The sequence below is a fragment of the Trichechus manatus genome, unplaced genomic scaffold (assembly GCF_000243295.1).
Source record: "Trichechus manatus latirostris isolate Lorelei unplaced genomic scaffold, TriManLat1.0 scaffold00045, whole genome shotgun sequence".
NCBI classification, from domain to species: domain Eukaryota; kingdom Metazoa; phylum Chordata; class Mammalia; order Sirenia; family Trichechidae; genus Trichechus; species Trichechus manatus.
The window spans coordinates 4,648,814-4,662,311 of NW_004443981.1; the positions used below are offsets into that span (position 1 = coordinate 4,648,814).

Consider the following 13,498-nt stretch of genomic DNA (forward strand, 5'->3'; position numbering starts at 1 on the left):
TGTTGCTTTCCCTATTCTGATTGACTCCACTTGAAATTCAGCATGTCCTAAACTCTCACTTTGAAAGAAGGGTCATATCATCCTTCAAAATTCAGTGATCACACTTTCCAGGAAAGCCTTCCTTGACCTCTGAATAATTTAGACCTCCAAGTCGGAATCGACTTCACGGCAGTGGGTTGGTCCCTCCTCTGAGCTCCTGTACATGCTTCTATTATACGTAGTACCTTTCACACAGTATCATAAAGTTTGGTTTAATCATACATCTCTACCAATACCATATAAATATCTTGATGGCAGGTCTGTCTTATTTGTGTCTCGTTTGATGTCTGTTGAATGAATTAATGAAGCCAGCTGTCATGATTTGAATTACGTTCCCCAGAAATGTGTGTTATCAATTTGGCTGGGCCATGATTCCCAGAATTCTGTGGTTGGCCCCCATTTTGTGATTGCAATTTTATGTTAAAGAGGATTAGGGTGAGATTGTAACACCACCTTTACCCAGGTCACATCCCTGATCCAATGTAAAGGGAGTTTCCCTGGGGTGTGGCCTGCGCCACCTTTTCTCTCTCAAGAGATAAAAGGAAAGGGAAGCAAGCATAGAGTTGGGGACCTCATACCATCAAGAAAGCAGTGCCGGGAGCAGAGCGCATCCTTTGGACTGGGGTTGCTGCGCCGAGAAACTCCTAGTCCAGGGGAACGCTGATGAGAACGCCAACAGAGAAAGACTTCCCCTGGGGCTGACGCCCTGAATTTGCACTTTCAGCCTACCTTACCGTGAAGAAATAAATTTCTCTTTGTTAAAGCCGTCCACTTGTGGTATTTCTGTTGTAGCAGCACTAGATGACTAAGACACCAGCTTTCTGGGAATCATTCTTGATTCTTTCCACGTCACCCCTTATTCCAGTCAGTCCTCAAATGCTGTGTTCTTGCCTCTCCCATTTGTCTTCATGGCTATTGCTTAGTCCAAGCCCTCTTAGCGTCTTGTGTAGTCCAGTCTAAGGATCTCTGAATTGGCCTTCTGACTCCAATCTCCATACACTTGAGTCGTAGCTCTATTAGTGATCTTTCCAAAATGCAGATCTCACCAGGTTTTCTTTCATTCAACAAATAGTGTTTCTATACACCAGTCACTGGGACTGTAAGTACCTGAAGGAAAAAGAAATTGACCATTTCATTTAATAGTACCATAGTCCAAAATGAGAAAGAAAAAATTAAATGCTAATTGTTAATTTAACACCAATGTACACAATTAGGTATGCAGTAATTGCATTTTAAATGAATGGATTTTAAAATGTGCTTGTTACTTGAAATTTGAAAATTACTTTAGCATAAAAAGAATCACACTTCAAATTCTTCAAATAATAAACATGTTTTTATTTGTCTCATGTATTTAAAATATGAACATTCTATAATTTAGCCATAGCTTTTACTTCCAGGTAACTTCTTCACTGGGTTTCAATTCCCTGTGTGGGGAAAAAAAAAAAGAAAGGAGAAAGAATAAATAAAACCTTTATAAAGAGATAAAAGGGAAGGTCAAAAGAATATCGATTCATTATTCTATATTCTATTAGGATGACCCATTTTTAAAACTTTACATGAGATTCAACATATTCATTCTATTCTCTCATGATTTTACTATATCTTCAACTGCATTTTTCCAGATTAAAAAACCATAATTTCTTAGTCTAGCTTTATACAAACGCTACTATCCTTCCAATGATTTCATTTAATGTTTTCTGCAAGCGTTCTAGCTCGTTTTACCTTTCTTGAAATCCCTGACGTGTGAACCACCTCTACATATCAACTGCGGCTGAAGCTCAAGTCTTTTGCTCCCTGTATACATCCCTATATATACATCCCAGCGTGTATCAGTACTGGCAGATACCCTGTCTAGCTAACTCTTAACTCTCTGCTGCCAGAGAAGATGTCTTTAGAGAGACAATGAGGCCAGGCGGTTGCCAATTGCTGTTTTATTACTTAACCACCCTATCTCTTTAAAGCGCTCTTGCGAAGAACACAGCACTTGGCTGTAATCTTTATGGAAGCAGATCGCCAGGTCTTTCTCCTGCAGAGCTGCTAGGTGGGTTTGAACTGCCAACTTTTTGGTTAGCAGCTGAGCTCTGAACTGTTGTACCCCTAAGGCTCCTTATGGCACTATTAATACTATCTATTTCAGCGACAAGGAGCCCTGGTGGTGCAATGGTTAAGGGCTCAGCTGCTAACTGAAAGGTTGAGGTTCGAACCCACGCAACCGCTCCACAGGAGAATAGTCCTGGCAATCTGCTCCTGTAAAGATTACAGCATAGAAAACCCCACGGGGCAGTTCTGCTTTGTCACATTGGGTCACTATGAGTCAAAAAAATCAACTGAACAGCACCTAACAACAACAACATTTCAGCTACATCCTGGCTTAAGTAAGATCGTACGTGGTAATATATGTGAAAGCAGTATATAGGGTAGGCTTTAGAGAGCGGTTTAAAATTTTGTTTCTTTGGTGAAATACATTCCAAAAAATGGGACTTTCAAAGATTTGAAACCACCTGCTCATAAACTGAAAACTATCTTCCAGAGGTAATCATACAGCTGTATCCAAGGACAGATAACAAACAAGACTAAAAAGTAGTTATCACTTGAATGTTAAGTACTCAAGCAGGAAAATTATCCCTTCTGTTTATTTCTGGCACATATGATATCAAGAAGAATACCCCCAAAATTTGGTCAACTGCTTCTTTAAAAAATGCAGGAACTAACCTTTTAAATAACATACTCTTGTTCCGGAAAGCAGTTAGTTTTTCATCATTTCGTCTGTCCAGATAACATCCAACAACAAATCCCACAGGGACAAGTATATGAACCCAGTGGTCACGCACCATCTGAATTAAATTCACCATGATTGCTAAAGAAAAAAAAATCAAAATAAAAGATTATCAGAAATGCACTGCCTTTCAAATATCTTTTAAATTCTTATCTGAAACAGAAAGACAGCCCTGGAAGTAGGAGATAGATTTTATACGCATAAACTTCTTTAAATTTGCTTGGCATCAGAATGCAGTACAGTACATAAAAAAAATTCTACCTGAAAAAGCTGATTACTTGCATCCTCCTAGTACTGATTCAGAATTTTTACGCACGTAAAATACATTTAGAACCTCTCAGACTGCTAAAATAAATATAATAGTAACATTTTGCCAGAAACGGAATTCTTTAGGTAAAGCTATAAATTACTGGGAGCCCCGGTGGCACAGTGGTTAAGTGCTACAGCTGCTAACCAAAAGGTCAGCAGTTTGAATCCACCAGCTGCTCCTTGGAAACCCTACGGGTCAGTTCTACTCTGTCCCACAGGGTTGCTATGAGTCGAAATCAACTCAACGGCAACAGGTCGATCATTTTTATAAATAATCGAAAACTAATTTTTAAAAGGAAATGAAAAGAGAAAACAAACACTTTCAATAATGCCACAGTAGATCTAAGTATCTACTAAGTGACTTTACAAAAGATAAGGGAAAAAGCAATTAATTTTTATAGAATGACTACTAGGTACCAGGGCCACTATATAGTCCTATATATACAGTGTGAAATAACTATTATTTTTCTCATTTTATGATAAGACAAATGGGATTCAAATAGCTTAAACCCAACTATTAAACACGGAGCTGGAATTTAAATTCAGGTCTTCTCCAAAGCTCTGGCTCCTTCCTACGCTACCACATTGCCTCTCCAAGAGGCCTCTCCCTGAATTGATTTTAAGTTCCAAGAGTTTCCAAAAGGCAGAGGAGGAGGAATAGGAGAGCTAGTTTTCAGCATGTGGAAGATAAATCTGCACCAATTCAATAAAAAAAATAGTCCAATTGTCATTGTTTTGTAAAACTCTGTATATAAAGATGAAATCTAAATACGCTTATTTGCAAATAACCTAAAATGAATAAATCATATACAATGGTTGAGAAGATATATGATAACACCTTAGAAAGAGTAGTACATTTCTGCCAACAAAAATGCTTAGCACTAAAGTTACTAGGATTATGTACACCGAATTTCCTGCCTCTCTAAGACAGTAGTTCTCACACTTACACAATTCTAATTCATTTCTCAAGCTTTAATCAAACACTCATTATATACAAGGCACTGGGCTAGAAAATGACCGTGAAGTTACAGTCATACAATTATTATGTATTTCATAAAGGGCAATATTACAGAGTGAGCTCCTCTGAGTATCACTGATCTAGGAAATTATGATGTAAGTAAATGACAAGATACTTAAAGCATATAATTTACAATTTAGTCACCAACTATTCTTACGTTTTTAGTCTACTGTCTACAATAGGAGTTCTCAAACTTGCCTGCACATCATCTGGGGAGCCTTTTTCAAAATAGGGATTCCTTGGCCCTACCTCCAGGGTGGGGCTGGAAAAATCTGTATTTGACAGTATTTCCCAGCTGATTCTGATGCCTTCCCAGCTGATTTTGATGTAAGTGGTTCTTGGACATATAAACGTTTAAGTGTATGTAATCTTTATTTCTAGAAGATGGTGGTTCTCCTGGTATTGTGCCTGCACTAAATAACATTATCTGCATTTAGATGCCTAAATACTATTTTGATTAATACTTACTTTTTAGTAGATACTGGCCAAGCGCCCACAAAGTGCTTACTGTCTCAACTATTTACTTGCTTTATAAAATTGAGCCAGTCAAGGATGGGGATAGCAACGCATACCTCAGTCAAACAACGTAACCTTGAAAGAGGTATCAATTCTACCCTAAGCACAGCTATCAGAAATTGTTTTGCACTACCAACAAAAAATACTTGTTGACTCCTAGCCCAAGAATGGCTCAAATAAGCCCATGGCCACCTGTAGGCCATGAGCCATCACTGCTGGTACTTTTTGAGGTGTGGGGCCCAGACCATAAGGAATTGGTTTTGTTTGGCTCTACTCTGAGCAGAAGAGACGACTCTGTGGCTCTTCATGCATTTAGGCTCTTCTAGAAATCCCAGATGCCAAAGGTATCCGGGTGTGTCAGGGTTGTATCCTTTCACCATACTTATTCAATCTCTATGCTGAGCAAATATTCTGAGAAGATGGACTATACGAAGAACAACAGGGCATCAGGATTGGAGGAAGACTCATTAACAACCCGTGTTATGCAGATGACACAACCTTGCTTCCTGAAAGTAAAGAGGCCTTGAAGCACTTACTGATGAAGATTGAAGACCACAGCCTTCAGTATGGGTTACACCTCAATATAAAGAAAACAAAAATCCTCACAACTGGACCAATAAGCAATATCATGACAAACAGAGAAAAGATTGAGGTTGTCAAGGATTTCATTTTACTTGGATCCACAATCAACACTCACGGAAGTAGCAGTCAAGAAATCAAAAGATGCATTGCACTGGGCAAATCTATTGCAAAAGACCTCTTTAAAGTGTTAAAAAGCAAAGAAGCCACCTTGAAGACTAAGATGCGCCTGACCCAAGCCATGGTGTTTTCAATTGCTTCATATGCAAGCGAAAGCTGGACAATGAATAAGGAATACTGAAGAAAAACTGACACCTTTGAGTTGTGGTGTTGGCAAAGATTATTGAATATACGATGGAATGCCAAAAGAATGAACAAATCTGCGTTGGAAGAAGTACAGCCAGAATGCTCCTTAAAAGCGAGGATGACGAGACTTCATCTCACATACATTGGACATGTTATCAGGAGGGATCAGTCCCTGGAGAAGGACATTATACTTGGTAAAGCGGAGGGTCAGCAATAAAGAGGAAGACCCTCAACAAGATGGACTGACACAGGGACTACAACAACGGGCTCAAGCATAACAACGAACATGAGGATGGCACAGGACTGGGCAGTGTTTCGTTTTGTTGTACAAAGGGTTGTTACGAGTCAGAACCGACTCAGTGGCACCTAACAACAACAAAGGTAAAGACAGTGGGACTAATAGATAGAAAGATTCTATACAATCAGAATCCTGAGTGGAACTTAACCAATATGAAGGAACCATAATTCCATCTCTACGAGGTAAACGACAAATCTTAGTCTCAGATGCATTTAATTCTACAGTTGTACAGTCTAGTATTTAGTAAACTTTGGGAGTCGTGGCACTGAACACAATTTGTTCCATACGTTTTACTGAGTGGGTAACTAGAGATGACAATGATTTATGGATATAAGAAGTAAGCTAGAACGATGGAAAGTGGACTGTGGGGAAGGGTAGGTAGCCAGGCTCTCAGGTTCTTGGGCCCAAGACATAAGTTAGCTTGATGTGATAGAGAAGGGACAAAGAGGACTGGGGCCAGGCTTCAATGAGGCAAGCCTAGGTTTTGGATGAGGGAGGATAGGCCGGAGGACTCAGAGGAAAAAACAAAGAACCAGCTGCTCTAGGGGATATCCACGTGTGCCTGTGAGACAGCTGTGTATACGCTTTTACTAACTTGCAACCTGTCATTTTGTCATATAGCAACATTAACAAATATATTATCAGATACAGGCCTATGTAACCCATTGTATTTAACATTAATGATGTTATACACATGCTTACCACTGTACAAGGAATTAGTGTCTTTTTTATGAGTACTTTCAAGAAAAAAAAATTTTTTTTCACTTCAGATCCTGAAAAAAAACTAGTTTTTTATCTTATGGACTTTAGGAATCATATAACTAATCATTTACCATTCCATACCAAAATGATCCAGTTTTTGTTTTGCCCACCTCTAGGAATACGACTGCTAACCAAAACGTCGGCATTTCGAATCCACCAGCTGCTCCTTGGAAACCCTATGGAGCAGTTATACTCTGCCCTATACGGTCACCTGAGTTGGTATCGGATTCGACCGCAACGGGTTTGGTTTTGGTCAAAAACCAAACCCATACTTAGTATTTTCTGTATGTCACTAAATATATTTATTTTTAATAAATAATATTCTACTCTCTAATTGGTCTCTACAGCCGTTTATATGTAGTATTCACAAAGTGCCGACTTAACCTCGAGGATCTAAACTCGAGGTACAGAACAGTCTTAATGACACATACAACCTAGAAACCACGAGCAAATTAAATACTGAGTTTTTAAAACACAAAAGGGTAAGTGCTTATTTGGTGGAAGAGAGTGAAGTTAGGTTCCAATCCTAACTAACCAGGGGACAGAACGCTGACACTGGCCGAATCTTACAGGGTCGCAGAGGCGCCCCACCCGTGCTTCCGTTTCGGCATGCGATCCTGGCCGGTTTTCTTTCTTCAGCCGGCGAGGCGGAGATCACCGAGCGATCCCTAAAGACGTTTCCGGCCTTTATGACTGTTATACAGTCTCAGAGTTCCCCTTCGAAAAGCTGCCAGGCGGAAAACGTGAACGCAGGCGTCCACTAGAAAAAAAGACTATTTCTCCCCTTGCCCGTCTCCGTCGCTCAGGAGCCCAGCCGCTCCTGCCCTGGGGAGACCCAGAAACCCCACTACCACCACCACCACTGCCGAGGGCTTTCATTGAAAAGACCCCTCCCTGTCTGCACAACCGTGATCGGGCCCGCACCAACCTGCTGCCCCCGCTGCCAACAACGACCCCACGACCAAGGGCAGGGGCGAGCTCAGCGATCGGCGCCGGCGGAAGCTGCGGCCTCGGGCTCTACCATTTGCCGCGCCCGCACGAAAGGAGGGGTGGCACCTGGAAGTCATAACCCTTCTTCCTCTTCATATTTGACTCTTCTCAAATTTATTTCGGCTTTCAAATATAATAAATAATTTTTAAATAAAACCTCCGTCCAAGGTGACGAGACTTGTTGGTGTAAGTGCCTTCTCCTTCCTAAAGTTGCGTTCTCCCCCCCCCAGAGATGGTATAATCCTGAGTCTTCCCTGCCTCTGCCGTTCCTCTCCAGTTTCAAGATGGCGGCCGCCACTGAGAGGCTTCTGTAGGCCGATCGTTACAGTTGCTTTTGAGCGAGTACCAGCTTTTCTCGCTCTCGAACCTGGATTCGACTAGGGGTTGGGAAGGGCAGTGGACGGCGTTGGGGGAGGACTGACGAGGCAAGTGAGGGCAGAAGAAAGGAGTAAGCCTTTGGATGAGGGAGGGGGCGTCCTCGGCCCTCAGGGAGAACCTGGCTCCAACGCCGACCCAGTCTTCCTTGGGGACTTGCTCCCGGAGTTTCGGTTGAGCCGGTCCTGGTCGTTCCTGGCAGAAGTGCTCAGCGAGGGAAAGAGAAGTGACTTCTCCGTAGCTCCTTTGGGGCAGGCTGTGCCATTCACTCCCATGTCTCCTTCCCTCCTTCCTGCGGTTTCTCTCTGCTGTCTCTTGGCGCTGGAGGAGTTAATCCGGCGCCACCTTTAGCTCTTCCGCCTCGCGTCTACGCTGTTCTCAGCTTCCTCGCTCGGGGTCTTCCCGTTGTGTCGGGATGAGAGACTACGAGTCTACTAAGCACTGGGCACAAAGTAGGCGTCCTTTTAGTTGACTGACTCCAAAGATCTTTAAGATGTTACCACGCTTTCTTAAAATTGTCTCGGCTCTCCACGCTCTGCCTCCATCATACCCGAGCGCTTGCACTCGTATCACTGCAATATTTTAAGACCTCATTGTCTTTGTGTGATCTTAACATACTCTTTAGAAGACAGGAGGTCACAGGCAAGTCTGGCCTCCTGTGATCAGGCGAACCTGACTTATCATTTGCGTATCCCCTTTTATTTTACAATCTTTTTGATCCGGGTGTGAAACCGCTGCTCTTCCGGAATTGACCAGAAAGATTTTCGCACTCCGTTCGCGCTGCAGTGCTAACCCGAACTCACTCCTTTGTTTTTTCCGTGGATTTTGCATAGTTCCCCTTAGTTGTCATTTTCAACATACCCAGTCATTGAAAGAGCAAGTAACTGTGACAGATATTTGAGATGAAATAATATCGGCCACATTCACCGCTCTGAAGGAATTTATGATCTTGTGAGGATTCATTCTTTCAGTGCACATTTATGTTGTTTTGGGCACTGTTCTTGTTCTTGGAGATACAAAGATGAACACTTTTATTCCTCTATACATTCAGTTTCTTCAACAAATATTTTTTTGTGCCGCTTTTGCTAGGTAAAAATAACTAGCTTTTCCCGGGTGTAAAGGAGTTAATATTTCAGTTGGGTCGTGAAGGGTCAAAAGGAGTTTCTGAAACTCCAGAGGAGGCCATTCCTGGAGAGGCAAAAAGTACAGGGATGCAGAGACTTGAGAAGTTTTAGGTACTTAGAGTGGGACAATAAGTGTGCTTGAACGTGCAGTGCAAGGGTGGTTGGTGAAGCAAGAGGTAGGTCATCAATTTGTGAAGGGTCTTGATTTCCAACTAAGGACTTCAGATTTTATTCAGTAGTTAACAGGAAGCCCGTGGATCCTTTGTTTAAGGAGGGGACACGAAAATACTTGTTTTTGAAGATAGTCTCTCTGCCAGTTGTATGGAGGATCAACTTGGAACAGGGAAACTAGATGAGAGGGAATTGCAGTCATTCAGTGCCTCAACTGTAGGGCAGTAAGAATATAAGGAGAAGCCCTGGTGGTGCAGTGGTTAAGCACTCAGCTGCTAACTAAAAGATTGGCGATTTGAACCTACCAGCTGCTCTGAGGGAGAAAGATGTGTCAGTCTGCTTCCATGAAGATTTACAACCTTGGAAGCCCTATGGGGCAGTTCTACTCTGTCTGGAATTGACTCGACGGCATTGGGTTTGGATTTTGTTTGTTTATAAGAGAGACATTTCTGAAATGTCAATTTGATGGTAGGAGAATGACTCCAGAGTTTTAGTCTGGGAGTCTAACTGGTTGGTGATACCATTAAAATCAAGTCTAAGACCTGTACGTAAAAACAGAATGGTGCCAGCCTGCACTTTAGGAGTGGCAGAGCACACTACTCTGTAGTCTCAAGCATTGACTTTAGTGTCTAGAGTAGACCTGCTGTATTACAGTTGGCACATGTAGCTTTTGAGCACTAGAAATTTGGTTGGTTCCAATTGAGATGTGCTGTAAGTGTAAATACACACTGGATTTTGAAGACAGTAAAAACAAAAGAGGTAAAATATATCATTAATGATTTTTAAATAATAATTACATGTTGAATGGTAATACTTTGTATATGCTGGGATAAATTTATGTGACTTGTTTCTTTTCAGCGTGGCTATGAAAAAATTTTAAGCTGCATCTGGCTGGCATTATATTTCTGTTGAACAGAACTAATGTAGTCAAGACTAACAATGGGGGGATTGGTAACCATAAAAAAACCAAACGCATTGCAGTGGAATTTGATCTGGGCCTTGAGATGATGTTGGTGAGCAGTGATGTCCGGACAGTTTGCTGAAGAACTCCATTGCCAGCTAAGGCATTTGTTTTGTTCTGTTTTTTTTCAAGCAGTAAGAAGCCTTCAGAGATTTCTGAGCAAGTGGTAATATGTGCAGGAGTCTTTCTGAAGGTTTAACTGGCAGCAGTGTTTAGGTAGAGATGAAGAGAGGAAAGGCTGGAGGCAGGGAAACCTAAATGTAAGGTGAAGAGGCCCTGTGTTAAGGTATTGACAGAATAGAAAAGGAATGGTATACGTGCAAGGCATTTTGAGGGTAAAACAATCAGGAGTTGAAAATAGACTATCCAAGAAGAAGTAAAGGGAGGAATCAAAGATGTAGCATTTCAAGATTCAATGCCTTAGATAATGACTAATGAATTGATGTCAAAGAATTATAAAAAGTGCATTTGAGGCTTGGTGGCGCACTGGTTGAGAGCTTGGCTGCTAACCAAAATGTCAGCAGTTCGAATCCACTAGCTGCTTCTTGGAAACCCTATTCGGCAGTTCTACTCTGTCCTATAAGGTCGCTAGGAGTCGGAATTGACCTGACGTCATTGGGTACGTTTGAGGCTAAAGAAATATAGTCCCAAAATGGAAGCAGCAAAGTCGAGATGAGGAAGTGGACTGCTAAATATTCTCCCTTTTTATCTCTCTGCTTTCTGTATCTTCTTATTCAGTCATTCATCTCCACCAGCTAATTTTCCTAAAATAATGAATTACCTGTATCATGTCATTTTCCTACTTGGTAATGGATCTTAAAATGCTTCTCTGTTGCCTGTAGAGATTGGGTCCAAAGTTCCCAAGGCCCTTCATTTATCTGGCCCTTTTATGTTCATTTGGCCTTTTCTTTCACTTTTTGATAATATGCAGGTGTGCCAGGGTAGTTTTTCTCACTGATACTCTATGAATTTCTGTTTTGTGCCTTTGCTCATGTTATTTCCTTGTTTTTGAATGCCTTCTCCTTTTGTCTGTTTTTACACAGGTCCTCTCAATCCTTAACATATAATCTTAGGTCCCACCTCTTCTGTGATTCTCAATAACAAGCTAATGTTAATTTTTAAAACTTGTTTCCTAAACTATATTTCAGCACCTGATTATAGCCAATTTGGTACATTATTATTTATTTTTATTGTCTTTTATTATTTCTATTTGTTTTATGTAAACTTATGCTTCCTAAAATTATGAAAAGTTTCTTTTAAGAAAAAGGACCGTGGTGCTAACAGTGTTCATCCTAGGGCAAGACATGCTAGTTAAACACTATAGTTAAAAGCAAGTAAATCATTATACTATATTCATGAGGCTCTTATTTGTTTATTTTTTAGATTTATAAAGAACTCCTCTGAATTCATGGTGTTTCATCATATATACTACTGATACATCAGTAAGTAATGAGTACCTAATAAAAATATAACTTCGTTATACTATGAGCAATTTTAATAAAAATATCCTTTCATCTGTTGAAATCTGAGTCTGCTGGCAAAAAAAAAAAAGTTTTCTCTGCAAGATACTTTGTGCTTTCATTCATACTCTAAATTTTAAAAGTGGGATTTAAGGTATACTTGAGTAGAAAAAGAGTTTCTCTTAGCCCATTAATATGATTGTGGTACAGGAAGATTTTTGGCAGGGAGAATTTCCTAGGTTCTTTCCAAAATTGTATTTATAACTATTTCATCAGTAAGAGAATTAATATCTTTGTACCTCTTATAACTTACAAATAGGAACATACCAACCCAATAGTTTAACTTTGTTTGTTTCAGCAGCTATGTATTGAGCATCCACTATGTGCAAGGCATGTTCTAATATACTAAGAACACAAAATGGATCAAGGCTAGTACTGCAGTCAGAGCTCTTCCTAGCAAGGGAAAACATTAATGGTATGGTAAGGGGACTAAGCTCATTTAATACTAGCCACGCTTCATTCATTCATTTAAGAAACTTTTATTGATCAACACTGTATGTTAGGCACTGGGTAGGCATTGGAATATAGCTGGGATCAAAATAGACAACGTCTCTACTTTCAGCCCTGGTGGCACAGTGCTTGGGCTGCTAACCACAAGGTTGGCAGTTCAAATCCACCGGGCAGCTCCTTGGAAACCCTATGGGGCAGTTCTACTCTGCCCTATAAGGTGGTTGTGAGTTGGAATTGACTCGACGGCAACGGGTTTTTTTTTTTGTTTCTACTTTCATGGAGTCCACATTCTAGTGGGGATCAGGATGGGAAGAGTGGACAGACAAAGCAAGTAAATACCAATTGTTGTGCCTTGAATGGCCACTTGCAAGCTTTTAAGACCCCAGGCAGTACACAGCAAACTAGGAGGTAGAACAAAAGCACTAAACATATTATTAGGCCAGTTAACTGGGATGCCCCATGAAACTTTGACCCTAAACTTCCAAACCAAAGAACCAAATCCCATGAGGTGTTTGGTTGTACGTAAGCAGCCTCAGCAAGTACTCTTTTTTTGTAGCTGTTGTAAATATATCTGTCACACAACTTTTGCCAATTCAACTTTTTACAGGTGTACAACTTATTGACGGCAATTGCAATAATAGGCTGTGCAACCCTACCCTTAATCAATGCAATTTTTCCATCACCATTAATCCGCCTTGGTAACCACTAATAAACTTTGGTCTCTGTACATATGCCTTTCTTTGACTTTTTATATAAGTCATACAACATTTGTCCTTTTGTGATTGGCTTATTTCGCTCAGTGTAATGTCTGCAAGCTCCATCCATACTATAGCGTGTATCAAGACTTCATTTCTCCTACTGGGTGAGTAGTATTCCATTGTATGTATGTACCACATTGTGTTTAACCATTCATCTGCTGGTGGGCATTTAGGTTGTTTCCACCTTTTGGCTATTGTGAATAATGCTGCAATGAACATTGGTGTACAAGTCTCTTTTTGAGTCTGTTTTCAAGTCCTTTGGGTATATGCCTAGGAGTGGAATTGCTGGGTCGTATGGTAGTTCCGTTTTTAGTTTTTTGAGGAACCACCACACTGTTTTCCACAACTGCTGTACCATTTTACATTCCCGCCAGCAATGGATAAGTGTTCCAGTATTCCCACATCCTCACCAACATTCATTATTTTCTGTTCTTTTTTTTTTTTTTTCTATCTTAACCATCATAGTGGGAGTGAAATGGTATCTCATTGTGGTTTTGATTTGCATCTCTCTGATGGCTAATGATGCTGAGCATTCTTCATGTGTTT

The 13,498-nt window shown here is 40.7% G+C and overlaps 2 protein-coding genes across 5 annotated transcripts in view; one reads left to right on the top strand and one right to left on the bottom strand.

The window, feature by feature from the left end:
- Positions 1-1,353: 1,353 nt before the first annotated feature.
- NDUFB1 (NADH:ubiquinone oxidoreductase subunit B1) lies at positions 1,354-7,614 on the bottom strand. Its single transcript, XM_004376676.3, has 3 exons — positions 7,532-7,614; positions 2,752-2,896; positions 1,354-1,463 (listed from the first exon to the last, which is right to left on the bottom strand). Exons 2-3 carry the CDS (start codon positions 2,889-2,891, stop codon positions 1,427-1,429), a joined length of 177 nt encoding a protein of 58 aa, XP_004376733.1. The 5' UTR covers positions 2,892-2,896; positions 7,532-7,614; the 3' UTR covers positions 1,354-1,426.
- Positions 7,615-7,848: 234 nt separating this feature from the next.
- CPSF2 (cleavage and polyadenylation specific factor 2) overlaps positions 7,849-13,498 on the top strand; it is a 40,206-nt gene continuing 34,556 nt past the window's right edge. For 2 of the 4 annotated variants that reach the window (XM_023731744.1, XM_004376677.3), the window contains exons 1-2: positions 7,850-8,018; positions 11,608-11,666. The gene's annotated coding sequence lies outside the window, so the exon portion shown is untranslated. Of the gene's footprint in view, positions 8,019-11,607; positions 11,667-13,002; positions 13,057-13,498 lie in introns of those variants that run through there. The other 2 variants (XM_023731746.1, XM_023731745.1) reach the window with 2 other exon arrangements.

Coding starts and splice junctions, on each gene's coding strand:
- NDUFB1 (XM_004376676.3), bottom strand. CDS start 2,891: ATGGTGAATTTAATTCAGATGGTGCGTGACCACTGGGTTCATATACTT. Junction 1,464..2,751: donor AAGAGTATGTTATTTAAAAG/GTTAGTTCCTGC, acceptor TTCCCCACACAG/GGAATTGAAACCCAGTGAAG.